General features: G+C 39.7%; 2 protein-coding genes and 1 long non-coding RNA gene across 3 annotated transcripts in view; 1 reads left to right on the top strand and 2 right to left on the bottom strand.

Annotated features, from left to right (window-relative positions):
• SESN3 (sestrin 3) overlaps positions 1 to 1880 on the bottom strand; it is a 67647-nt gene extending 65767 nt beyond the window's left edge. Inside the window, exon 1 of the mRNA XM_017505265.1 lies at positions 1466 to 1880. Coding sequence (XP_017360754.1) covers positions 1466 to 1543 — 78 coding nt within the window. The 5' untranslated portion in view covers positions 1544 to 1880. The remainder of the gene's footprint in view (positions 1 to 1465) is intronic.
• On the top strand, positions 1100 to 20700 carry LOC108287100. Its single transcript, XR_001818207.2, has 2 exons — positions 1100 to 1184; positions 19410 to 20700. It is a non-coding gene; the product is annotated as an uncharacterized LOC108287100 (long non-coding RNA).
• Positions 4842 to 5164, bottom strand: LOC119467826 (translation machinery-associated protein 7-like). The gene has a single exon (XM_037730218.1). It carries the CDS (start codon positions 5145 to 5147, stop codon positions 4953 to 4955), a length of 195 nt encoding a protein of 64 aa, XP_037586146.1. The 5' UTR covers positions 5148 to 5164; the 3' UTR covers positions 4842 to 4952.
• Positions 20701 to 26304: the final 5604 nt, after the last annotated feature.

Below are 26304 nucleotides of genomic sequence, written 5' to 3' on the forward strand. Positions count from 1 at the left end.
AAGCTGCCCTACAAAGAGCTGAGCAAGTATCAACTGTAATTTGATCCTAGAGTTTATGGAAAAAAATAACTGCACATACTCAACATGCACATTTAATGAAAATCTGTTTCAAGAGAAACATATCCAATAAACACAATTTAAGGCATATTTAACTGTTTAATTAACGTCAAATCTGCGATCATTTTGCTCTCACGCTCTCAAATAAAATAGGAAGAAAAAAAAAAAAAAAAAAAAAGCAGCAGCCCCACTGCAGGGAAAAGAGGCTTGAAAAACAACTTTGATTGGCACTTGGCCTGACCCACAGAGGAAGAAAAACTGTTTTTGGACAAAGAGCGCAAATATTTGAGCTTGCTTACTTATGTGCTTTTTTTCTTTCTTCCTTTTAAAAAAAATGTAGAAAGAACAATCCCAAAGTGAACTGTATTTAGAGAAATTGACTAAAAACGATACCATATTCATCTCCGCTTTCAGTACCGATGCATTTGCACAGATCAGCAATTTTAATTCATTTGTAGCGAACAAACAGAAGCATCTCACCTAACGTTTTCACTTAATAAAATGTAAAAATAGAGTTTGAATACAAATAAACCATAATATTACTTTGGGGCAGCTGTTAAAATGTGATCAAAAACTCTAGAGACCTTTTTTTTTCATTCCCTTCCCCATCCCTCTCGCCCTTCCCCACGGGGTGATTAAGCCAAGTAAGCTAAACAATACTGGAGTAAACTTTCTATCAGTCACTCTAGGCAGCAGCAATAAACTGAAATCAGGTGTGTCTAATTTTTCTGGCTCAACACCGGGGAAGGAGGGTGCTAAGAAGGAATAACCCACATCCACCTCAGTCTTCTCCTCCCCCAACCCCAGCCTCAGAAACTGGCCAGGTCGAATTGCATTTCCCATGGGCATAAAGTTCAAGATGCTTTACTGGTTCCTTTCGAGTCTGAACTACAGGCACAGGACGACCATCCAAACAGTTAGTAAAGGGGGGTGCTGGGCAAGGCGCGAAAGGCAGAAGCAACCGAATAAACAAAAACAACACTCGCAAAGAGGGGCCAGGTTCCTCCGGATCCGACCCGGCTGCTCTGATTTCACACCGACCTCCAACAACAGCTCAACTGCACAGGGAGGAGGATCGAACTGGTCCCTCTCTCCCTCCGCCGAAGGAGCCGACCCGGCATAGGAAGGTAGGGAAACGAGCCGGAAAGGAGACCAAAGGCACCAAAGAAAAAGAAGAAAAAAATATCCCAACCCCTACGGACTTGGGTCTGTCCCTGCGAAGATAAAAAAGCAGCAGCAGTCCAAACCCTCCCGCCCTCAACCCACGCCCCCTTTCTCAGTCCCTGCGGAAGGACGGTGCCCGGTGATCCCTCTGCGCCTCCCCCAGTGCGTGCCCGGGGCCGAGCCGCCCGAGCCCCGGCCTGCAGGAAGCGACCCTCGCCTGCAGGACCCAGACCCGAGCCCGTACCTTCCGCAGCACCTTCCGGCAGTTGGTACAGAGCAGGTAGTTGGCGGCGGCCGACGGGCTGCTGCCGCCCCGGTTCATCTTGGCTGCGGACTCCGAGGCGAGAGCGGGCGGAGGGCCGGAGCTGGGCTGTCACTGCGGCCACTGCGGGGCCGGTCCGTCCCCCCGCCGCCAGCCGCTATTCCGCCTCAGCCTCCTCAGGGCGGGATGTCGGGAGGAGAGGCGACGGCCAGAAAGCGAGCGGCAGTGCCTGAGGCGACCACCGCGGCAGCTGCCCCGGCGACGGCGGAGACGGCGGCGGCTGCACCTCACCGGCCCGTTGTTCCACCCGCCCCCATCCTCCAGACCCCCGCCCCCGCCAGGCTAGGACGAGCAGCCACCACCGCTGCCACCGCCACCGTCGCCGCCGCAGCGCCTCAGTGCAGCCCCGCCTCCGCCGTCCCACCACCTTCACCACCTCCACGCTCCGGTACCGCCCCTCCCGCCAATCGGGCAGCTCCGGCTACGCCCCCAGGGCGCTAGCCCGCAGCCAATGAGCAACGAGAGCCGGACTGAGAGTCGCGCCGGCCAATCGCAGGGGCCAAGGACGCCTTGAATCTCCGGGCAAGTTAAGTTTATCTACGAGGCTCCGAACTGCAGGGAGATGGCGGTTAGCTAAGTAGCAGGGTAGCAAGGAACAGTTTGCTCTTCTCTGCCAATAAGAGGACGAGGGTGTGCCATATGCAAATATACCGCCCTCCAAGCCCCACCCCCAAGACAAGCCACGCCCCCTTATCTAGGTTCCCTGCAGAAATGCTGAGAATGAGATAAATAGTTGGGAGCTAGAGCTCGCTAGAGAGTCTAAGATTGAGCTAAATATTTCCTGATCTCTCGAGAAAGGGGGAGGGGGGCGGGAGGATTAAATGTTACTTCAGGGCAGTGGTTAGGCTTTCTCTCCACCAAAATCTAACTTTATCTGTGAAAAAGACTGCAGTTATGTAGCACTTTGTATCCAGGGATCTCAAAGAACTTTATGCATCATTTATTGTGAACCTTGTTCTGCAAAGACTTCAGTTACTTGAGGCTTGGGAGGCGGATGGGGGATAAATGTCTGAGTTACATGTATATTTATGCAAGTAATCGAGTTTGAGGGGAGAAACACAAAACCTCTGGTTTAGCAGTTTCCTCCTCTATGTATAGAAGCACTTTCTCGCAGTTATCTTAAGAGATGAAAGTTTCTTTACTTGTCCAGCACGAAAAGGCCAAAGGGTCTTGTTTTCTCGCCCAAAAGTCCTACCTGAGGCAGCTGTTCGGATACATGCAGAACAGAGCCCTGCTCAGAAAGAAAGGTTCAAAGAACAAATTACCTTTTAAAACTATTAGACCAAACCTGCCTCTTCCAAAGCTAAAAATTGAGTCAGGGTTTTAGCGTCCACGTTATGCGGAGAGAAGGCAGACGTGACTGGGGAAAGCGCAGGCTGACGGATTGTTGGGGGTACAGACCGGCAGTGGAGCTAGGTCTCCCGAAGGGGCTAGCAATGCGCGTGCGAGTCGAATGCGGGTTCCCGATGCTGGACGCCCGCAACCTGCTCCCGAGTGAGAACAAAGGCAGGCGCAGAGTGAAAACCTGATTGGTGCCGGGTTCTCACTCGTGTGCTCTGGGCCTCAGAGATAACTTGCATCGCCTACTGGCACGGAGCGCTGTGCTCACTGGAGCCCAGCTTCCAACTCTGCCATGGCCGTGGCCACAGGACTATGCATTATGACATCACCTGTTTTCGATTTTTAGAACCTAATCAGCATTCTAGGCTTCTCCTCTTTTAAAGATCTCTAGCGTACCAGGATGTGTGAAGGCTTGCAGTTCGTAGAATGAAATCTGTGTGGAGATGATTTAAAAGAACAGTTTCACTGGTTTGCATTTCTTTCTTTTCTTTTTAATTTTTTTAAAAAAACACCCTCGTTTCCTTAGGGATTCAGGGTGGTGTTATGCAAAATGGGAAAGGTACATTTGGAGGAGCTAGCAAGTTTAGCATATCAAAGCTATTAGACCAAATTGTGTGGTTAAAACTGCCAATCTCATTTCTCAACAGCTGTCTCCTCTCTGTCCCTTTTTAGAGGCCAACACATATAAACCAAGTCTACACAAGGAACAAAGGAAATGGAAATCTGCTGGTGTCAGGTTTAAATAGATTAAAATAGAGTAGAAAACCCCAAAAAGAGTCTAAGTTATGTAGTTGGGTAAAGGCGTTGATCCATTTAGCCAGTGTTGGCTAAAGGTAGCTTGATGCTGTGTAGACATATATAACCTAAATAGCAGTAGTGTGGGGAAGGTGCTTAACATTCAGTTAGAAGAAACTGTAAAAGCAACCGAATTCAGAAAAGGAAGGAATTACCACATGCCCTTCGATGCAGAGAACCAAGAAATCTAAGGAGAAAGTCAGCAAGGCACAGTTTTTCTAAGAAACACATATGTGTCCCCATTTAGTGGTAAATTTCTTGGGCTATATTCTTGGCTGGTTCTGTCTTTTAAAGCAGATTTTATGTGAGTACATTTTAAAGGAAAGGAGAAATTGAAGGATGAAGTGAATTTTTGTGCAGATTGAATTTTCTCAAATAATACTTTAAATTCATGTTGTTTTCTAGCACATTCTTCTTATAACCTTTTCTTTTTTCATTTGACAGCTAAAAATCCTTTCAAAATGAAATCCTTTAAGTTCTTTAGTAACTCAATCCCCCAGAAAGTAAAGCCAAGAGAATCTAGCCCTATACAATAACACCCTCTAACAAAGATTGCTAGCAGGAGATTTTAGAGGATGAATATCTTCAATAATGTATGGTCACATACATGTATCTGACATATGATGGCTCACTCCACCAAATTCCTCCAAACTACTATAATATGTACTGTCTATAGTGCTATTTATTTGGCAGTTAATCATGTATTGCATTGTGACATTTCTTATACTGAACCATCATATATGTGTTTATGTACTGCCCTCAACTACTCAATGCCAGTTCCTTATTCTTAACACAGCAGCCACCCTTTCTGTTCTGTCCTCACACACTCGCTCCCATCATACTTGTTCTCCTCTCCCATGGAAATGTCCAGTTTTGGACATCTCCTTTCTCTTTCATTCTTCACCTGGCTTTTCTTCCTTTCCTAGCCAGCTGAATACCATAAAGAGAATGTGATCTGCAAACCCAGGGGGAAAGGAAACAAAAGCCAGTTATTTTTCTTTTACATAGAACAAGGAGAAACTCCACGCTTTTGTTGTCTGGTATGTCTCAAATAAGAAAGAACTTTAGAAAAGTAGGATATGAGTGAAAATTACCACCAATATTGAGAACTACTTTTTAATTTTTTTTTAACAAAAGTTTATTAAATGTAGAACAACTCCAAGACAACACTTAATTCCAGCTATCGGTGGCAAAAGATGTTATGGCAGGGAATACAGATGTTTAAATACAGATGAAATAAAGGACCACCATCTGCTCAGGGACAAGGAACAGCTTACTTTTTGCCAGATTTCTTAATTCCACCTGTGGCCAGGGGCCCCTGCCCCTTGGCCTTCGCTTTTAGCTCCTGAAGTTTCTTCTGCTCTTCTTTTTGTTTCTGCTTGGAAGCCTTATCTTCCTCATCCATCTCCTTGGCCTGCTTCTTGGGCTGTTTCAGGGGCTTCTTCTTGCCACCTTCCTGGACGGACATGGCACCTGCCACCCTTTCCTCAGACCCTGCCACTGGACTACTTTTTAATTCTTTTATTACAAAATTAGGATGATACTTCACAAACATTGCATATCATTTCAAAGCTGTTATAATCATTTTGCTTACTTTGAAATATTCTTTTAAAATATGATTTTTTTAAAACAAGGAATCCATAAAATCACATGGCTTGGATGTGCCATAACTTACTTAATTCTTATGCTACTGTTGAATGTATAAGTTGTTTCAGGTTTTTCATGGTTGCAAATAATGAAATAAACTTCCTGTAAGTTTATGTTAAGTTTCTGGCAGCATCTCTGATTCCTAGGCCTGGAATTTCTGAGCAAAGCGATATACATATGTCTTAAGGCTCCTGGTGCAACTTGCTAAAATATTTTATAGAAAGATTGAATAAGAACACAGGTGAGGGCAATCATTGAAAGCTATAATTCTACATAAGGCCTGTCAGTATTCCACATACCTCTGCCTTTAATCCCTTTCCTTTCTTCCTTCTGCCTGTTGAAACATTTGCTGAATGAAGCACTGGCCCAAGTGCCCGTAGTGCCCCTCTATACCTCTTGTTTACCAAAAAGCTCACTATGGAAATGATAGATTTAAATCCTGTTTTCTCATTAGACTTCAAACCTCTTGAAGGCAGATAAAGTAACATTTACTTTGTATCATTGGCTCCTAGCTCACTCCATAGGGAAGTGCTCAAAAAAATATTGGAGAAAGTAATGAGTTTCACTCTTTAAGTGCCCCAATAAGTGTGAATTGAATTGTTCACAAAAATCTGCTACTTTGAAGTAGAGAGTTTAGGTTCATCTTCTTATCTCTCACCAATTCTTCTCTGACATTAAACATGTTAACTATTATGGGTTGGGTATCATTCTCTCTTTTATAAAATGAAAGTTGTTGCCTACAAACCAGAGATGTAGGGGAGGGATGAAGGAAAACTTCTGTGTTCAGCACTTTTGAAAGAAGTTACCCTGTTACTAATATGCTGTGACTTTTGGACTTGAAATTGTTTACTACTTTAGATATTCTCACTCTATTGACTGAAGAACTGAGATCATCTATATAGTTTCTAGATAAAGAGTTAATTGAGAAAAATTAATTACTAAAGATATTTTTTAAATTCCATTTCTTGGGACAAGAAGTCATTTTCTAACATTTTGCCTCTTCCACCTTCTTTTTCTTTCTCATGGGGACACCCAAAGCATTTGGATTGCTTGGAAAGTGCTGCATTATTTACACATTTGCAAATACTGTAATTTGTTTCTTGCACAAAGGAATTTACACTTCACACAATTGTAAATTGATTGCTCCCTTAGAGCTGTTAATTAGATTCCTGCTATTTTTTTTGTAAGGCCCAAGACCAATATTACACCAAAGGAAATATAAGATGATCTGTTCCCAAAAAGACCACTACTTTCGTTCCCATCTTATTTCACCTCTTCAATCACCCACCTCCACTAAGATTATTCTTATCAAAGCTCATTTTTCAAAAAAACAAATATTCCACCAGGACTCAAATTCCTGTCAGCTTTCTCTTCTAACCTTTCAGATCAGAATTTTCTGTATTTAACCTCCGTATAAAGCAGACTACAAAAGACCTACAGATGTGAAGGGTGTGGTTTATTTGTTTGGCTTATACAATGTCAGCTACCATGATGCTTTTTAAAATTTTTTTGAATTGCTTTCAAATATTCACAATTTAGGAATTTTTACACCAAAAATCTAGATTTCCAGTTTCTTTAGAAAAATTATCAGATCTGGTCACACTGAGCTTATATTCCCACATGGCGACCATCTATCGAGCTCTGTACCTGCTATTTGGTTTGGACTAAAGTCCCTGCCACTCCCTAGGGGTTAAATTTTTCCCACTTTATTTCTATTATCTTCTCACCCTTTGTAGGGATTTGAATATGCAAACTCCATAAACCTTCTCCAGTATCTAAATTACTGATCTGTTAGTTATCGCTGTTAACTTTATCAGAAAACATTAATTAAAAATAAATTTGTCATCTCTTTACTATAACAAAAGCTAAGAATATGCAAGCAATATTGTGATGTATGATGATATCAGGTACCCTGAAAAAAATATATATGTATAATGATGTGGTTTGGCTATGTCCCCACCCAAATCTCAACTTGAATTATATCTCCCAGAGATCCCATGTGTTGTGGTAGGGACCCGGGGGTAGTAATTGGATCATGGGAGCCGGTCTTCCCCATGCTATTCTTGAGACAGGGAATAAGTCTCATGAGATCTGATTTATCAGAGGTTTCCACTTTTGCTTTTTCTCCATCTTTCTCTTGCTTCCACCATGTAAGAAGTGCCTTTTGCCTCCTGCCATGATTCTGAGGCCTCCCTAGCCATGTAGAACTGTTAAGTCCAATTAAACCTTTTTGTTCCCAGTTTTGGATACGTCTTTATCAGCAGTGTGAAAATGAACTAATATATATACATACACACATATATACTATATATATATATGTGTGTGTGTGTGTGTATATATATATATATATATCTCACAGTGGGGAGGAAAATTAACTAAGAAGGAACTACTATGTCCTTTATGTTGCTAACTCCACTTCTTATCCTTATTCTGCTCAAATCCCTATTCTAATTGTTGCTTTAGGATAAAGGAGCCACAGGGAATGTGGTAATATTGAAAGAGCAAGGAAGTCAGGCCTGATGCATTGAGAGTGTTTTATTTGATGGGCAGTCACATACAGGCTAGCAGCCCTGGCTCTGGAGTTCGACATAAATTTGCAGCCCTGGCTCTGGAGTTAGACATAAATTTGAGTATTGACTTTGCCTCTTACTAAATGTATGACCTTGGGCAAATTACTAAATTTTTCTGTTTTCAATCTCCTCATCTATAAGATGGAGTAACAATGCTACCTGACTCAAAGGGAAATTGTAAAGATGGAGTGAAATAATGCATTATAGTGCTCAGCAAAGTGACCGAAACATTGTAAGCCCTAAATAAGTGCTTGCTGTGATCTGACACGATATAAAGGATGTTATAGTCTCCACATATTGTGTGACCTTGGTCTAGTTACTGAACTTTTCTGCATCTCAATGTTTGTCATCTGCAGAAATGAAGATATTAAGATTAGCTTTGTCATAGAGTTTTTTGAAGATTAAATGAATTCTACATAAAGCACTTTAAAACAATGCATAGCTTATAATAAATGCCATGTAAGTTATATTATTATATACCGTCGTCAGGAGTCTTTTTTGTTATTTTTTATTTTTTGAGACATAGTTTCACTCTTGTTGCCCAGGCTGAAGTGCAATGGCGCAATCTCAGCTTACCGCAAACTTCACCTTCCAGCTTCAAGCGATTCTCCTGCCTCAGCCTTCCGAGTAGCTGGGATTACAGGCATGTACCACCACACCTGGCTAATTTTGTATTTTTAGTAGAGATGTGGTTTCTCCATGTTGGTCAGACTGGTCTCGAACTCCTAACCTCAGGTGATCCTCCTGCCTCAGCCTCCCAAAGTACTGGGATTATAGGTGTGAGCCACCACTCTTGGCCCAGGAGATTTTTTAAAATTTGCCTTTTTCTTTTTTCCAGTGAAGATCTTTGATTTTGGGATACTTGTCTCAAAAGTAAGATAATATAGGGTAGTAGAAATAGCACTGTACAGAAAGTCAAGAGACCTAGGGTTTAATTCAGTAACTGTGAACTAGATGATATTAGACCTCATCTTCCTTATCTATTAAATGTGGAAGGGTGATTAAATTGTGTCAAAGTAGATCAGGTTTTGTGGGGACCAAAACTTATATGCTATAGGAACCTTCTTTGAAAAAAGGAATGTAAAATCTTGGATGCAAAATTATTAATAGTTATGAAACTGAATATTCACTTAAAATTAGAAATAAAATCACAATACATTTTTAAAAGATGAAAAATACTATAAAATCACAGAATCCAGATAAATAATATATTTTTATTAACCCCGTATTACTTTTTCCCTACATCTTTCAGGCTGTATATTCCAATTTCCTCTTCATATGTTAATGACTTTTTTTCTTTTCTTTTCTTTTCTTTTTTTTTCTGGACGAAGTCTTGCTCTGTCACCCAGGCTGAAGTGCAGTGATGCAACCTTGGCTCACTGCAACCTCTGCCTCCTGGGATCAAGCAATTCTCCTGCCTCAGCCTCCCAAGTAGCTAAGACTACAAGTGCATGTCACCACACCTGGCTAATTTTTGTATTTTTTTAGTAGAGATAGGATTTTACCATGTTGGCCTGGCTGGTCTTGAACTCCTGAACTCAGGTGATCCACCCGCCTCAGCCTCCCAAAATGCTGGATTACAGGCATGAGCTACCATGCCTGGCCTATTAATGATTTTTGTAATACTATCTTTTTTAGAGGGAATGGAAAGATAATTCAGTCTTTCCCCTAGCATACATTCCCAGTGCTGAGTGTCCTAGGACACATGTGTGTCATGAAATAGTCTGTAATCTTACATCTTTGTGATATTATGCCTGGTGAATTGGCCCAGTGGGCAGTGGGAGTATTCCTAGAACCCATTCTTTTATTGGGACCACTGGAAATAACAACAGTACCTGAAATGACTGTGATACCCATAAGTTTAATTCACTAAACTCAAGCTAAAGGTATATCCATTTCAACTTTCCCTTAGCCAGATCAACAGTGATACCCACAGCTTCTCCAATGCCTCCAGCATGAGGGAGACTGTGAAGGATGGAAATTGGAATACAAAGAAACTGTGGTCTTTACCAACAGTGGTTATAATAGCTTACTTTTGGAATGTTTTTAAAAGTATGACCATGTGAGTAAATTGCTTGGACCTCTCCCAGGGCCTCAAAGGGACCAATGCTAGTGAGAGACCCTAAAGTTTAAACTTTATTAAATTCATGATTAATTCATGTCTGAGTAGAGAATTTCAAAGACCTCTTTAAACTCCATAATTTTGTGAATTTGTTTTGTCTTAGTATATTTCAATGAGAATCTAGTGGAAACAGTGTATAGGAGAAGTAGGAGAATGTTTTCAAGTAGGCAGGGAAAAAGTAAAAGCAACTCTATTCTCGGATTTCACTAGAGTTGTATTGGTTTTCATTTGTTCTCTCAGGGATTATTTTTTCTGTTATCCACAGTCTTCTTGATCTTCCAAATCCACTGTCCCAAATATTCAATCCTTCTTCAGAACTGAGGAAATTAAGACAGAAATATTATATATATATATATATATATATATATATATATATATGTATGGCATTATTGTAAAATATACTGGCTGTCTGAGTGTTAAAAAAGGGAATAGATGAATAGAATAGAAAAATTCACACAGGCATAAGGCAGTTTAGGAGTAGGATATGGTTAATGAAAGTACAAAGGAGTTATAATTTGTTGATTTAGAAGTCTTAGATAAAGTAGTATTCTATTGTAAGGAATTTACAGGAAATTGACGCAGGACATAGGTGGGATTGAAAGAGCCCTTTGAAGGGAATAATTTATGCTTCCATTTTCAGATCTTCTGGATGTGACTACGGCATATCGAGACTTTGAGCATCTTTAGGGACAAAGATGGAATCTAAGAAGTGCTCAAAAAACTCACTGAATGAAATGATTGGATATATTAGAGTTTTTAACTAGAAATCAAGTGAACAGATTATTTTAACCAAACAATTCCCAAATGTCTTAAAATTGTAAATATATTTTTATACAAAGGGTAAAATTTGCCTTATGAGCAAGAAGACACATTTCACAAAACGTATGTGAATCACGGCAACAAAGACAGCAATTTCAAAGATAAAATGTCTTGAGATGATGCATTCTCACATGAGCTGCAAGCTTGGAATCACAGCAGCAACTTTTGAGATTCTGTAAAGCTGCAAAATTGGAAAATTATGGTTTGAAATATATGCTGTCTAGATAATGCTTTATTAGTCATTTATTTATTGAACCCTTACCGAGTAGTAAGTCCTGGTGATAAAAGTAACAAAGGACAGGCTTATAATCTAACAGTGAGACCGAAGTATAATCTCTGCATTGGTACAGAAGAGAAATAGAAAATAGAATATAAAAAGGGTTATCAGCAGAGTCCTGAAAGATCTTCTGTGCATTTATGCCTGTAACTGGGTACATCTCAGTGGTAGTGTCGAAGACATATATGCAAAACTCTTGCTGTGTTTCAATGCAATTTACAATGTCAACAGGAAGATAGGCTTAACTCCTATAAATACCAGAGAACAATACAAAACAGTATATAATGAAATCATCTCCTAATTCCGTGTTCATTACTTCACTCATTCATGCATTCAAGCACTCCGTGTTTGTGAAGTGCTTACTATGTGCCAGTCACTTAACTAGTCATGGCCACAAGTGATGAACGTGAGTCAGAATTTGTAAACCAGCAGAGAAGATGGACTTTAAACAAATAATGCCAGTGTGTAATGAGTGTCATAGTAGGAGAAAACTCCAGAAGGGAACACAAAGACCAGGGGATCAAACCTGCTCTAGGCCTCCCTGAGGAAGTGAAATGTTAACCCAAGAAATGGGCTGTCTCCTGATTTCCAACAGTAACTCCCAGATACTCTACCTGGTAGGTCATTTCTGAGTGTTCCAGTTCCCCATTTTAATATGGTTCATGTTCCAATTGCAAAACTCCTATGAATCCTGGCTTTTTACATTGCAGCAAGCAAATTTTCATGAGGAGTGCAAATCTTCCTTTCTTTTCTAACGGGCACTATCCCTATTAAAAATTCACCAAAATTTTAATATCTTTTTCCAAATTAAATAATATCACTTTAGTTTCTAACATTTAGCATTTCACACTTAGCTCCCACTCTGCTGAGTTCCATTTGTATGTGCAAGTGATATGTGTGCACCTTCTAACAAGTACATCTATATTATCTGTCTTAAGGCAGTAAAGTACTTGATGATAACCATCATATTTCTAATCTATATTCTGTAATCCCCACCATCCTCATGGTAGTGATAATCATCATAGGTATTGTAATAGAAGCAACCACTATCATTTACTGAGTACTTAGTATGTGCCAATAATTATTCAATAACCTACCTGCATTGTTTTGCCTAATATCTATAAAACACCTATGAAATAATAATTATTATCTTCATTTTACATGTGATTTCCAGGAATTGAAAGTTTGGTCAGAGTCACACAAGGTAGAGCTCTGATTTGAACCCAGGTCTGCTTGATGCCACTAGCATTTACAGCGTTATAAAATCATGCTTTGGCATTATTCAGTTAGTCATTTTTGTATTCTCTGAACTAATTATCTCTGTTAGGTTATAGAACTATAAGGTCCACTAGAGTAAATCTCTTGTATACCCACCAAATATAGGTCCCTGGACACCTATTGAAATAAATGCTATGAACATAGACAAAGACCCATAGCCATTATTCTCTATTTCAGTATTTTACTACCTACTGTCATATTATGCTAAAAAAAATTTTGGGTGATCTTTGGATAAGAAAAATACTTTTGTTTGCACTCAAGTCAAAATTCCAAATGTTCTGATATATAAGTCTGAAGATTCCTAAGCACTTGGCTAGTCATGGAGATAAAGTGATGGACATGATAAAGACAAAGTTAATAAAATTAACAAGGGTAGAAGGAGGTGCTGTTGGTACTTTCACATGATATATAAAGGCAAGTACAGGCCTAATGCAATGAACTGGGATTAGATTCTCTAGAAATATGATGAATAAACTTGTTTCCACATAACCTGCCAGCAAATTCAAGATGTTCATATCAACCTGTCCTACCCACAGCCTCCTCCAAATAAATCTTTCTGCTGGTGGCCTTATTCTAAATAATCATGCTCTGTACTATGTGAGTCAACCAAGGAATAGACACTTGACTCAAATACAGTCATTCTGTAACCTAGCCATCCATCTGTATGGACTAGCTCAAGATGATAATCTGAGCCAATCAGATTCCTTTCTTGGAAATTTGGCATCAGGAAACTATGATGCTAAGCCAGTTGGCAGCAAAGTCAGATTGTAAGAGGATGTCATGAACCATATGCAAACTAAAACGAAGAAGGAACAAAACGGATAGGAAGTAAAGGGTGAGGAAGCTGGAAGGGGAAGGAGGATGGGGCAAGACACAGAAAGCAAGCAAAGAAGCTTAAGATGCTGGTATTTAGAGTTCCTTAAATCCTGGTGCCTTTCCACTTCCAGTCCTTGTGTATCTTTGTAATAATTTCCTGCGCTGATCTAATCTCCTCCCACTGCTGATTTTGTGAAGTAACTTAATTCTGTTTCTTTCAACCGAAAGAGACTGATGGAAATAATCTTCCTTCATTTCAATGTCAGGCACTTATACATATGAAATATTACCCTTAGTTCTCATTAGTAAATGGATGTGAAAGTCAGGACATTCCAAAAGAAAGAACTAGAACTTACTGAGCCAGAAAACCCCCATTTCAGTTTTTACACAGAAAAATTCTTACAGTCTATGTTTCACTAAGAATGTTTGCTGTGCAAAAACCTCAAACTTTTTAGAACCTTTTTTTGTTCCAAGTTAGAGAACAACAATCAGTAATCTATTACCCAGAGTGCTTCTCCTCTCCAGGTTTCAGGTTAAAGTGATTCTAGTATGTCTATGCTATCAACTGCCTACACAGAAAACTGAGAGACAAAGGCTTTCTCCCTTTCCACACATTATCCTTCATTCAGACTTAAGGCCTCCAGGTCCAGTTTAATGATTTCCCAGAGTTTATGAACGAAAAAGAAAAGCAAAGCAATAAAAACAAAAATCAAAGTTAAATTTCCTCAAAGGCTTTTAAGAAGGAAGTTGTCAGGACAAAAATAAAGGGAATGAGGGTACTTTATGTCAGGAGGCAAATTAAATATCACTGTGGTAGCCTCTGTGGGGTGGTTATAAAGGGGACCAGGTGTATACTAGGAGGTCATTTAGTTTTGGAAATGTAAACGTGTAAATGTTTTAATTTCACTCAACTTGCCAGAGGTAGAATGTCCCTGGACAGCTAACTGATATGTTTCTTTAGGGTCAATTGCTAACTTTAGAGGAGACTCAGCTAATCACAGTAGAGCTGGACTGTTCTGGTTTTCCATTCCTTTGTATCATATTTCTCATCTCTGTGGGAGCCACTGCTCCTTCCTTTCCTTTCTAAATCCATCTCTCTCTCTCTCTCTTGCTCTCTCTCTGCCTCTCTATCTCTCCCTAGTTTATCCTGGACTCATGCTGAGCTCAGCAACCCTTGAACTCATTTTCTATCTGATATGTGAAATAGTTCTTAGGATTCACTAAACCTTTGGAAAATAAAGGAGGTACTTCGCTCTGCCATCTTTCAGGTATGGTGAAGAAAAGAAAATGTCCTCCCTGGGCAATACTAGATGGGTTGTGGTTGTTCTGGCCTTGCTCTTGGTGAGATAGCACTACTGTTATTTCTGTATATACCAGAACTGTCACTTTGCATTTTCTATTCTCAGTGAAGACATGAACATCTAGGCATTCCGCTTGTCTATGGGGAACTAGAATGGACAGGAATGGAAGCAAATGGAAACATTCTCATTATGCAAGTATAACTAGCTGTGACCTAAAATGTATTGCCTAAGACTTCTATAAGGGTAAAATTGAAAATTTTCTCTTATTTTTTTACCTCAATACTGTACAATCTAGTCACTGTTCAAAAACTCTTCAAACTTCACTTTTCATTACTTTATAGGATTTTTTTTTTTTTTTTGGTGAGGAGTAAATTAAAAGACATATGTAAAGCACTTAGAACAGTGTCTCTCCTATTATGAGTATTAAGTAAATGTTAGCTATTTGTATTATTTTTTAAAAGTTACATACAAAAGTAATATATTTTTAAAATAGCAATCAAAATTTACTTGAATTTTAATGTTTGGGGTTCCCTAGTACCATTTAACAAGACAGTTTGTTTTGATTTAAAAGGGCCTCAAGTGCTTGATACCACTCAGGGTTTATCATTAAACATCTTTATTGCACTTGTGTTTGCAAAGTACATTTTTGTCTTCTGTTAGTCTATCCAGTCACATTCTACGAAAACTTAGCGTCAGTGATACTGTTGAATAATGAAGAAGCTAGGGTCATGGAGAAATTAAATGGCACAAATGTATTCTTCATTCTAACCTCCCTCTAAATGAAGAAAGATGATATCTAAAATGTGGCTTTACATATGTATGCAGGTGAGTGTATGTGTACATACACATACATACACACACATGTATATATACCTTTATGTGTCCTGCTTTCAACAAATTCTTTTTTTTCTAAGCTAAAGACCATCCTTTAAGTTTTTAACTGAAAAATAACAGTTTGCCAGTTAATGAAAAGGAAATATTATTCCCATTGAAGAGCTGGAACTCTGAGATAGAGCTCTTTGGAATACTTCAAGAGGTTTGTCTACTAGCTTAGCTAATGATTTCTACTTTTACTCTACAGGAAGCAATTACCTTTTGTGATATGAACAAAACGTAAAAGATAATGTGCCCAATATTTTCTGTATGACTCAAGGAATAATCCAAACATATTATAAATAAGTCTGATTTTTATAAATATGGGGCCAGGCTGAGAGAGTCCCCTTGGTGGTAAACAGCTAAGAGTATTTAAGCATGTTGCGAGCACCACAGTTCTTCTTCTAAAAAGTCTTCCTTGCCTTTTACGATTGCCTTCTGTCTGTAGAAGCCTTTTTATAAGTCTGGCTTAGTCATCAAGCAAAATGCCTTATTTATTTCTGGTTGTTTATAAAACCATAGACCCATTCTACAGGATATTTATACTGTTGTCTATCAAAGCATTCACCGGAAGAAGAGAAAAGCAATTCCTCCACTAAATATATTGTGGCCTATGAATTATGAGAGTACATGAAAAAGTCCTGCTTTACCAGGTTATAAGTAAATGATTTTGTTCTCTTGAGTTAATGATGCAACTCGTTTAGGTTGATTTTGCCTTCCTCAGATGTCATAAACCTAATTTCTGCCTTTCATCTATAGTCCTTAGCTCATTGTGCAGTGACATCTCAGGCAAGAGGGGCTGAAGCAACGTCTGAGTTCAGTCCTCCTAAGAATATTGAGAAGAGTTTCTCCCTTTTTCAAAGAACTAGGGGGTATATTTAGCCACACAAGAATAAGTTTCTAGATATGGAGGGTAACCGAGAGGGGTAACATTTTTCTGAGTGGAAAAAACAAAGGAAAGGTAGATGCCTTCATGTGTTGGTATCACAGTTTCCATAGCCCTGGTGCTTCCCATAGTAGCTTTGAAATGAAGACCAGCAGTCCGTTCCCCTAGATAAGGCAACAACCCAGGGTGAGTGGAGGCTGGAGCCATACCCTACCTGCTCTGAGCCAGCTCATCATTTTGTTCTCTTTGCCTTTTGCCTACAGGGCTCCAGCAACATCATTCGACCCCATTCTGGACTAAGATTAGGTGAATTCATCAGAGCCCATGGATCACCACTGGTGACACAAAGTCAGAAGAGCTAACATGTCATTGGGACCCAGGGCTCTGAGGAATAAGCAGTTTCAACAATGTTACATGATTTCAAGGCCTTTTCATGTCTTTTGTTTTGGCCCTGTCACATATATCTGATCTACTTCCAATTTTTCATGTCCCAGTCTTCCAACCCTTTTATTAATCTGCTTCTTTCTAAATCATCTGCCCTACTTCCTGCCACCTTCTAACTAGAACAAACTGCTAAACCCTAGGACCTTTGCTCTATTGTTAAATTCTCCTCAAAAGTCACCCAAATTATCCTGGTAGCAAAGTAGAAGAGTTTAAAAATATTTTTGCAGTAAAAAGCCTAGAGATGACTTACCTAAATCTGTCCTAGTTGCCACCCATGGTTCATGCTCCTGCCAGAGGGAAGTTATGGGTGGGATTTTGCCTAGACATACTTTGGTCATCCTGTGTTTTGTGCTGCCCATCATTAATCAGCTATTGTTTAAGCAAATGAAAGCAAGTGTCCTTGTGAAGTGGTAATGGAGACATTGGTGGCATTCACATGGCTGAAAACTTGCAGCTCATCTCTGGCCCCACCCATGAATTGAATTCCAACCCCAGAATGTTCTTCTGAAAGAAAGACCATTTTCATTGCTAGACTCTAAGCTTCAAGAGGGCACACGTTGTGTCTGGATTCTGTTCATTCATGTATTTGAGGTGACATAGAATGAAGCTTCACCTATTATAGGTGAATAAGTCTTTGTTAATTTAAATTCGTACCCGATGAAGTTATTACTCTAGCACAGCATGAAGTTCTTTTCCATTAAATAGCACAATGTCAGCTGGATATGGCAGGGTAGAGTTTAATGTACTAATTTAAATACACAGAAATGAAAAGATCATTATATCCATCATTGGCCTTTGAATAAACATTAATTTATAAGGGCTGTAAGTGTATCTCAGAGAACAGGATTGGGGCAAAGTAGAAATAAGTAAAATTTAAGGAAGATCTCAAATATGAAAGGTAGTGGATCAAGATAAAATGCATTTTTTTAAATTACAGAGATGCAAAATTGATAAAGAGTTATCTGCTTAACTGAAATACTAAGTATTTTTCTCAGGACCTTAGCACCATTATTCCTCAATAAAGTAAAATAAATAAAATAGGTAATTTAGACTAGATAAGATCCTTCTAAATTTAAAAGGAAGATTATGATTGTAAATGATCAAAAATGTATACAATATAAATTAAACTCAGAACTTTATTCTTTCTTTTGGGAATGGGTCTAAGCCTAGAACAAAGGATCTTAATCTAAAATACTGTACTGCTTTGGATCTTTGAATTTCCTAAAACTGCGCAAAAATTTTGTATATATATTTTTCCTGAGGAGTAAGAATCTGCAGTTTTCATCAGATTCCCAAAGGGGACCCTGAAAACCTTAGAGTATAATCTTTCAAGTTGTCTATAAGATTTGGCAGATCACTTTGAATGTGTCAGTTATCATGCTAAACATTTATATGTAATAACTCATTTAACCCTAACTTCATAATACCACTCTTTTTTGTAAGAAGTAAGTTAACATTCTCAAATTCATACAGCTGATACCTGGTGCTGCTGGGATACTAACTCAGGCTGAATCAAAATGCCCTGCTTTTATATATCACATAGAACTATCCTCCTTTTGAGTAGACAGAACATTTGCCAAGAACCAGAGGTTTTTCAGTCTTCGCGATCATTTTCCATTTAAATCATCCTTTATATAGTAGCGGCCTCCTAAGGATCCTAAAGCCTTACTATGTTCAAGCGGCATTCCCCCATGGAACAAGCCTTCTAAAGCACAGAGGCAACCCTCTCCAGACTGGTCCCTTCAGTTTTTTTCCATTGTAAAACTAGCCTGCAGTAGGCATAATTTTGTCTTAACTGTCTATTCTAGACTCAAGTCTGGCCACATGGCACAAATGGACAACCCATACATTTGGAGAGACTCCAAGAAATCCATCCCAAGCACTGAATAGTCCTGGCCCTATTTCAAAATTTTACTAACGTTCCACAAATTGTGATTCCAGACACGTTATACCTTGCTCCCCAGGATAATGGAAGGCACAAAAGAGGCAGAAATTAAAATGTCAGTCCAGCTGGGTACACAATGTGGGCCAACAATGACAATGGAACCCATTGCCTCCTAGGTCACCTGAGGGTAGTACATCTGTGCTTTCTGTAAAAGAGTTGACAAAGTACTCCAGAGCAGTTTTCTTGATGTTCCTTAACTCACTGTAAATACAGTGTGCTACTTAACAATAGCAACTAAGATTTGACAAGCAACAGGAAACATTTTTAAAAATAGGTGAAAAGCTGAGATCAGAATTCCAGTGAACTTTGTAATTCAGCTACCACTGCCATTATTCAGGAGCGAAATAACTTGAAATATATGATGGAGGCTGGAGTGGCAAGTAAGATAAAGCATTGCTCTGCCCAGGAAAAGAGTGAGGATCATCCAAACCTTTTCACTAACTTCAAATTCTGAAGGTTGAGTCATATGCCATGTCACTGCAGATAGAAAAAAGAATATCCACAGCACAGGTGACACCTCAGAGGTCATACTCCCTGGGAGAAAAAGCTGAAAGCATCAATCTGAGAAAAATAAGTGAAACTCAGGACCCACATCAGAACTATGGATAACATAAGGGATTGAGGGGATGTGGGATTCGAGACATTGGCAATATCCTCACTTTTCTTACTTTTTGTTCTTTACAACCCCAACCACTGACAGAAGCCACTTGTTTGACCTGAACTAATCTGCTATGTTTTCTGTGCCTCTGAAGGTGCCGATTTCAGTGTCTGCTGTGTTACAGTGGTGTCTTTGCTGAGTTTGAAACTGGATACTCCAAGCAAGTAGATACCTTTTCTTCAGATATGTCAGGAAAAAAAAACTGAAACTACTTCAGCAAAAATAGCCTTTCTGCCATCTTCATCAAGTTAACGTGGAAAACTGATATTTATTCATGAAGGAGCTTGATTAAACTGTTCCACTTTATCATTTTACATCTTGATACAATAATATGGATACAGGTTATTTTCTTGCAATACTTCTCACCTTTTTTGCAATTGTTTTTTTGCTTGGCTGCCTTCTCCACGAGATTATATGCTTCATGAGGACAGTTTTTCTCATCATTATATCCTCAATACAATAATGTTTTGGAAGAAAATGAATAAAGAAAGTCCATGCAAAAAAGTCATCTGGTCTATGTCACAGGAATAGTGAATTCTTATCAGGTTAATCAAATATGAGTTGCATTACTCAAGAGTTTTTAATAACCAGTGGTTGTAAATTGAATTTTTATCATGTATTGGTGTAAATGTAATGTTGAATGTAGTTGTAAGTTTCAGGATAGGAATTAGTGTTCAGCCTGCAGTAGGTAACTGCTACTTTTGTCATTCTTTGGGTAACTCTTAGCCAGCTTGGGTCTGAGAAATTGCCCCCTCCTTTGCACTCAGCCCTGTCCTTGTTCTAGGAGTCTCCTCCCCGAGATGCAGTGGGTCTAGCATTAGCATGTGATCTTCTGTTCCTCCAGGGAACAGCCCCCGCTGCGGTCATGAGGCTTTGTTCATCCATACACTCAGCTGGTCTTGTCAGAGGAGCCGCTGAGTGAAAGGCTGTCCTTTACTTTGGGGAGAAACGTGCGAGACCTGTGGGGCTCCTACACTGAAGCCACACTGGGAAAGGTGGGAGAAAGAGAAAGAGACAGAGGGTCCTGATGACACCATTAGAGGCTTTAAATCACCCACAACTTTATTTTTCTGTCATTTGCCACAAAAATAACACTAGTACAGAGACTAAGTTATGTTACTTAGTTTTTATATTTTCAAAATAAAGGGCTCATTTAGATGGCTCTTAGTGGAAGTGAAGTTTGGTAGGTCTTGGTGTTATCAGGAAATGTGTTGTATTATTGGACTAAAATCTGCTGACCTAGATACAATGTTCCAGCTTCTGAAGCTACAGAAAACTCAAATTCATGTAATCTTTCTTCCATCTGACAACTCCATGTGAAGAGAGAACTTAGGTCTCATTTTACTCATTCTTTCATTCAATAAATATTTACTGAGTGCCTACTATGTGCAGACACATTTTCTTCTCCAAGCTGTATGTTTAGATCTTTCTTTAAACCATTTCTCATGTCACAGATATTCTGGACCAATACTGCTGCTCTTTCCTTAGAAGGACTCCCCTGTGTCAAATCATCCTTTTTAAAAATATGGAACAGAGCATGATAGCATTAATTCATTTGTGTTACACATTTCGTAGGTCCTACCCAAGTGTGAGGCACGAAAATAGCAAGGATGAATGAGATACAGTTTTGTGATCGAAGGACTCCCTGCCCAGAAGGAGGAGGCGGCCATGTAAATAGGCCAGTCAAGCACAGGCAGCTATAACAGAACCTAATGAGAAAGCAGCCAACTCTTCTTGGAGAGGGGAATCCCTAAAGAGCTTCTCACATAAGGGAGGGAAGTCAGGAGAGGAATATAGACCTTTGACAGGTGGATGGAAGTGGGAGAAGGTATTCCAGGAAGTCAGTGGCCTGCGCAGAGATAGGAGGAATGGATCAGCCTAGTGAGTCCAAGGAAGTACAAAGGCTTTCATAGGGCAGAAATGTGAAATGTGAGATAAGGGTATAGAAGAGGTAGAATTGGAAAACTATTTGGGGATAAGCTCATGATAGAGCCTTGAATGCCATGCCAATGCCTTGATGACCTTGGATTTTTTTTTTTTTTTCTACAAGTTGACAGGGCGCATCTAAAGTTTTTAAAGAAGGGGAACAACATGATTAAGTTTATATTTTAGAATGATACTTTGAAAGTATGTGACCCATGGGCTGGACCTCTAGGAAACTAAAGCAGAAAATCCAGCTGGGAGACTAGATTATCTGGATGAGAGGTACCAAGAAATGCCACTATGGCAGTAGCTGTGAGGATGGAAAGCTGGGGATGGTTTAAAGGCAGTGAAGATGAGAGGCCAGGCTGTCCAACAGGTCTTTGCTGCTCAAAGTGGGTCAGGTGACCAGTAGCATCCAAAGCACCTGGAAGCTTGCAAGAAATGCAGGTCCTCAGGGTCCACCACAGACATACTGAATCAGAAGCTGCAGGTTAAAAAGAGCCCCAGATCATTCACAGGTACATTAAAGTCTGAGAAACACTGACCCAGGTGCTTGGCATACAATGGTTAAGACACAAGACAGCTGAAGTTCCTGCCTTCCTGGAGGTTCCACTCTAGCAGGAAGGCAGATTTGAAACAATAATTAACCCTGAATAATAGCTTGCATTGAATAATGACTGTGCTTAGTGCTGGGGAAGTGGGAGAGCATGTAATAGAGGGACTCAGCCTGGGCTGTGGGTTCAGGGGAGGTTAAAACAAGCAGAGATGAAACAGGTTAAACAGGTGGAAAGTGTATGTGCATGTGTGTGAGCGTGAGAGGCTGCAAGGAGTGCTCCATGAAAAGAGACTGGCACGTGTGCAGACTGGAAGGAATTCAAAGGGTGGAAGTAGTAGGTGAGCCAGGAAGAGAGCAGTGGGAAGTGGGGCTTGAGGTCAAATGGGGAAGAGGTCCAACCTTCTAAATCATGCAAAAGATTTTGATTTTTATCTTAAGAAGAAAATGGGAGGAGAAAGCCCAGAACAGTGTCAGAAAGACTGTACATAAGAGAAAAACTGAAACAGCCTTCTCTGGTGGTTCTGACCACAGCCCATTCATTAGTGGAGCCAGTTCCTTTGGGCATTCTTAGTTTTGACTCTGTTTCAGAAAGATATGTTGAGCACATACTCTGTTTTAGGCCATATGCTAGATAAAGGAGAGATATTAAGATATCTAAGATGTGATCCCTGCCCTTAAGGATATGACAGTTTAGAAATGACATTTTGCTTCATTAAAGAAGCTAATAGTCAAACCAAGAACTTCCAGGGAACCAGTCCCTGTGTCTTCTCACATGGAGTGCTTCTGAACCAGTTTTTTCACCTCCTGTTCTTATACACTTGATTTTTTTTAATACAAATTTTTACATTTTTCTTGGTTTCAGGCCATCCTCCCAGCCTGCGGTATCTTTTTGCATTTGCTACTAGCTCTCTCTTCCAACTTTATGCTACATGCAGATCTGATGATCATGTCTTCTTTTTGTTAACTCAAGATCTTATTTAAAAAATGGATCCAGCACTTTGGGAGGCCGAGACAGGCAAATCACTTGAGGTCAGGAGTCCAAGACCAGCCTGAAACCCCATCTCTACTAAAAACAGAAAAATTAGCTGGGCATGGTGGTGTGTGCCTGCAATCCTAGCTACTCAGGAGGCAGAAGCAGGAGAATCGCTGGAACACAGGAGGCAGAGGTTGCAGTGAGCCAAGATCGTGCCACTGCTCTCAAGCCTGGGCGCCAAAGTGAGACTGTCTCAAAAAAAAAAAAAAAAATTGGTGACAGGTCTCAGAGGGTCCTTAAGTCCTTTAGCATGGCACCAGTAGAGATTTCTTTCCAGGTGGTTCTTAATTGATTGGTCAGTACCTGTAGGGTACCATACAATGTTTTAACCTGGAAAGCCTCTATTTTATAGCTAGAAATAAGTGCCCTATTTATGGGCACCCACAGCACCTGTGAACACCTGTGCTACACTATTTGTGACATTATATTTTAATATTATGTATTTTAATATTATGTATGCCATTTTATTCATCACCATAGTCTCAACATTGAGCACAGTGTATTGCATGTGACTGACACTCAATAAACAATGTTCAGTGACCTAACCTGCATGATTTCTATGGACTTTCCAAACACCCAGGCTATTTGATAAATTTTGAGGGTTAAAATATAAAATTTAGCCCTTCTGACAGTTCTCAGGTCTGCAGCCAGTTTAGCTCTACGTGGTTAGGAACTGGGTCCCACATTTTTGTGTTGGTGTTGGCTCCACAGAATCATACACTTAGGTCTTTGGAGCACTTCCTGATGTGTCATAGGAGTTATCAGTGTCTTCAGATCATCTCAGAGATTCCACATATGATGCAGTGAAATCAGGAGAGAAGAGATGTGTAACCTCCTTATCACTGATCTCCAGTTTCATTGGCAGGACATGTAGAAAGAGCCTGGAATTTGAGAATAGAACTCTGGTTAACAGTTATACTAAATATAATAAAAAACTACAATTTATTTTGGGAAAGCTCATTGAAAGAGAAATAAGAAAAAAAAATCTTCTTTTAATGTAAACCATCTTGAGATATTTATAGTTTTTCATTCTGTCCCCACATGTTTTGCCTTCTTCTTTGATTAACTAAACTATGAGTACCACAGATACTCATTTTTCAAATTTGCTTTCATTAATTCCTCTCCATCTTTTTTTTTTTTTTTTAAGGTATCCAAGTTTCTATCAGTTTGGCAAAAATACTTGGCAACATTTACTGGGATTTTTGAACATTCCACATCCAGTTCTGTGTTAGGGATTTAGGGATTTCATAGATATTATCCTATTTAATCCTCATCTATAAGATACAGGTACATTATTCTGCTTGATTTATTTAAAAAAAAAAAAAAAGAAAGAAGGAAAAAGAAAAGAAATAGACAGAGGGAGGTTAAAACATCCCCACTCTTATCTTGGTTTCTGTCTCTCCCTGTAGTCTGCTGGTGTGTTGCAGAGCTGAGGCTTGAATGGGACCTGATTCCAGAGGCTAAACTCTTTACCCAGCACATGATTTTGCAAAGGGCTCAAAAACATAGAATGCCATGCTGGAAGTGTCCTTAGAGATCATTTAGCTTAGAACATAATGTCTAGTTGTGGACCTGATTTGCTCTTACTTTCTGGGCAAAATGAATCTCCCAGAGTAAAAAACAGGTAAGGGAAATGGATAAAGTGGGAGTGGGGGCTGAGTGGGTTGATTCCAAGTCCCAGACTCCCAGGATGGACTTTCATGTCCGGAATTTTGTTTTTTTGTTTATTGCTTGTTTCTGAGTTAGAGTCTTGCTCTATCGCCCAGGCTGGAATGCCATGGTGCCATCTTGGCTCACCACAACCTTCACCTTCTGGAGTTCAAGCCTTAAGAATTCGAGCCTCGGTCTCCTAAGTAGCTGGAATTACAGGCTCCTGCCACCACTCCTGGCTGATTTCTTTATATTTTTAGTAGAGACAGGGTTTCACCATGTTGGCCAGGCTGGTCTTGATCTCCTGATCTCAAGTGATCTGCCCACCTTGGCCTCCCAAAGTGCTAGAACTACAGGTATGAGCCACTGTGCCTGTCTGGAGTTTCAGAATTGGATGTTGCACACATTTTTTAAAAAACCTCATTAATGTCTTTTTTCATCATTAAAATGTTCGTTTAATAATCATGTGAGGTTGGGGTCTAATTTCAGTTTTAACTGCCACTAACAATGTGACCATAGGATTTTATTGTTGTTTTTGTTCAGCATTTACTGTGCCATATTTTAAGACACACGCTTTAGGCAAAAAAGATAGCAGGAACAAAGGTGTGGTACGTCCACTGAACACGGAGGGAGAGAGCTGGACGTAGGAACTGGCCAGGTTCACTCTGGGGAGTCTATGAGACAAAGATTCTGTTTTTCTGCACAACAAACTGTTTGTTACCTTCAAATAACACAGAAAGACAAAAATCGGTAAGTTTGTATTTCCACAGGCAGTGAAAATGTGAAGATCTGAGTGGTGTGAAATGAAGTCACTTTCAGAGAAAACGTTTTGCTGAAATTGAGGGTGAGCTACATGTGCCTAAGTCATACATAGAAAGTAGAAGACCTGTCCAGGGGACGCACAGCCCCGCAATGTCCCCCCACCACCCAAAAAGGCAACTGGAAGATGAGAGAAGAATGCAAACTGCATGGAATCAGCTATGTACATAGTGACTATAAGTCACAACACTGTGTTTTGGGGCTACAGTCATAAAGATCAAGATAGAAAATAAAAATATTCACCTCTATGTCTGACTAATCTTTCTCCCCCACTCTTTCATTCCTTTCATCCAACATTTTCATCTCTTAAGCCTTTTTTGAAGGATTCATTGTCTCATTTAAAAATAAAGATGGGTAAGGGAGTATGGTTTTCACCTGAGCAAACCAGATGTGGCAGGTTCCGTGAAGTATATCCATGTTTTCCGCTCTGTTTATGTAAAAATTACTTAGGGAAGCTGAAATATTTTGTGTGTGTATTAAAAGTTAAAGAGAAGAAGGTTTTGGAGCAAAGAATGAGATAAAAGACAAAGCTGTGCCAGGAAAGATGAAAGCCAAGCAAAGGGTGGTTAATCATCCTAGCCAGAGTTAAACAAGAGAAATCCAGTGTCTCCTGAGAGCTGAGGAGCCCTGCTATCCACCATGGAAATGTCTCTGACATCTAAGTTACTGAGCTGGTTACTAAGCCTGCTATTTCTGCTCTGTCAAAGTCATTCCATTAAAACTTAAAAATAAGCCTGCAACTGGATAATCTTACCCCTCACAGAAGCCTTATGTAATAAATGGAAATGTGCATCTGAATTATTAGGCTTCTATATTTTTCCCTCAAAGCTGCACTTAATCAGTAAAAGCTTGTGAAAGCCTAAAGATTTCTAAAATAAATGTGTATCTAAGCGCATCTCCAATGTTGTCTTGAGAGCTACCAAGAGGTTTGGAAGAAAAGGCCTTGTGTGAAGAACAAGAATTGCTGGGCTCTGGCACTGGTTTAACTACTTAATTTGGACTGGTTCT

The sequence above is a fragment of the Cebus imitator genome, unplaced genomic scaffold, assembly GCF_001604975.1.
Source record: "Cebus imitator isolate Cc_AM_T3 unplaced genomic scaffold, Cebus_imitator-1.0 Scaffold336, whole genome shotgun sequence".
Lineage (NCBI taxonomy): Eukaryota > Metazoa > Chordata > Mammalia > Primates > Cebidae > Cebus > Cebus imitator.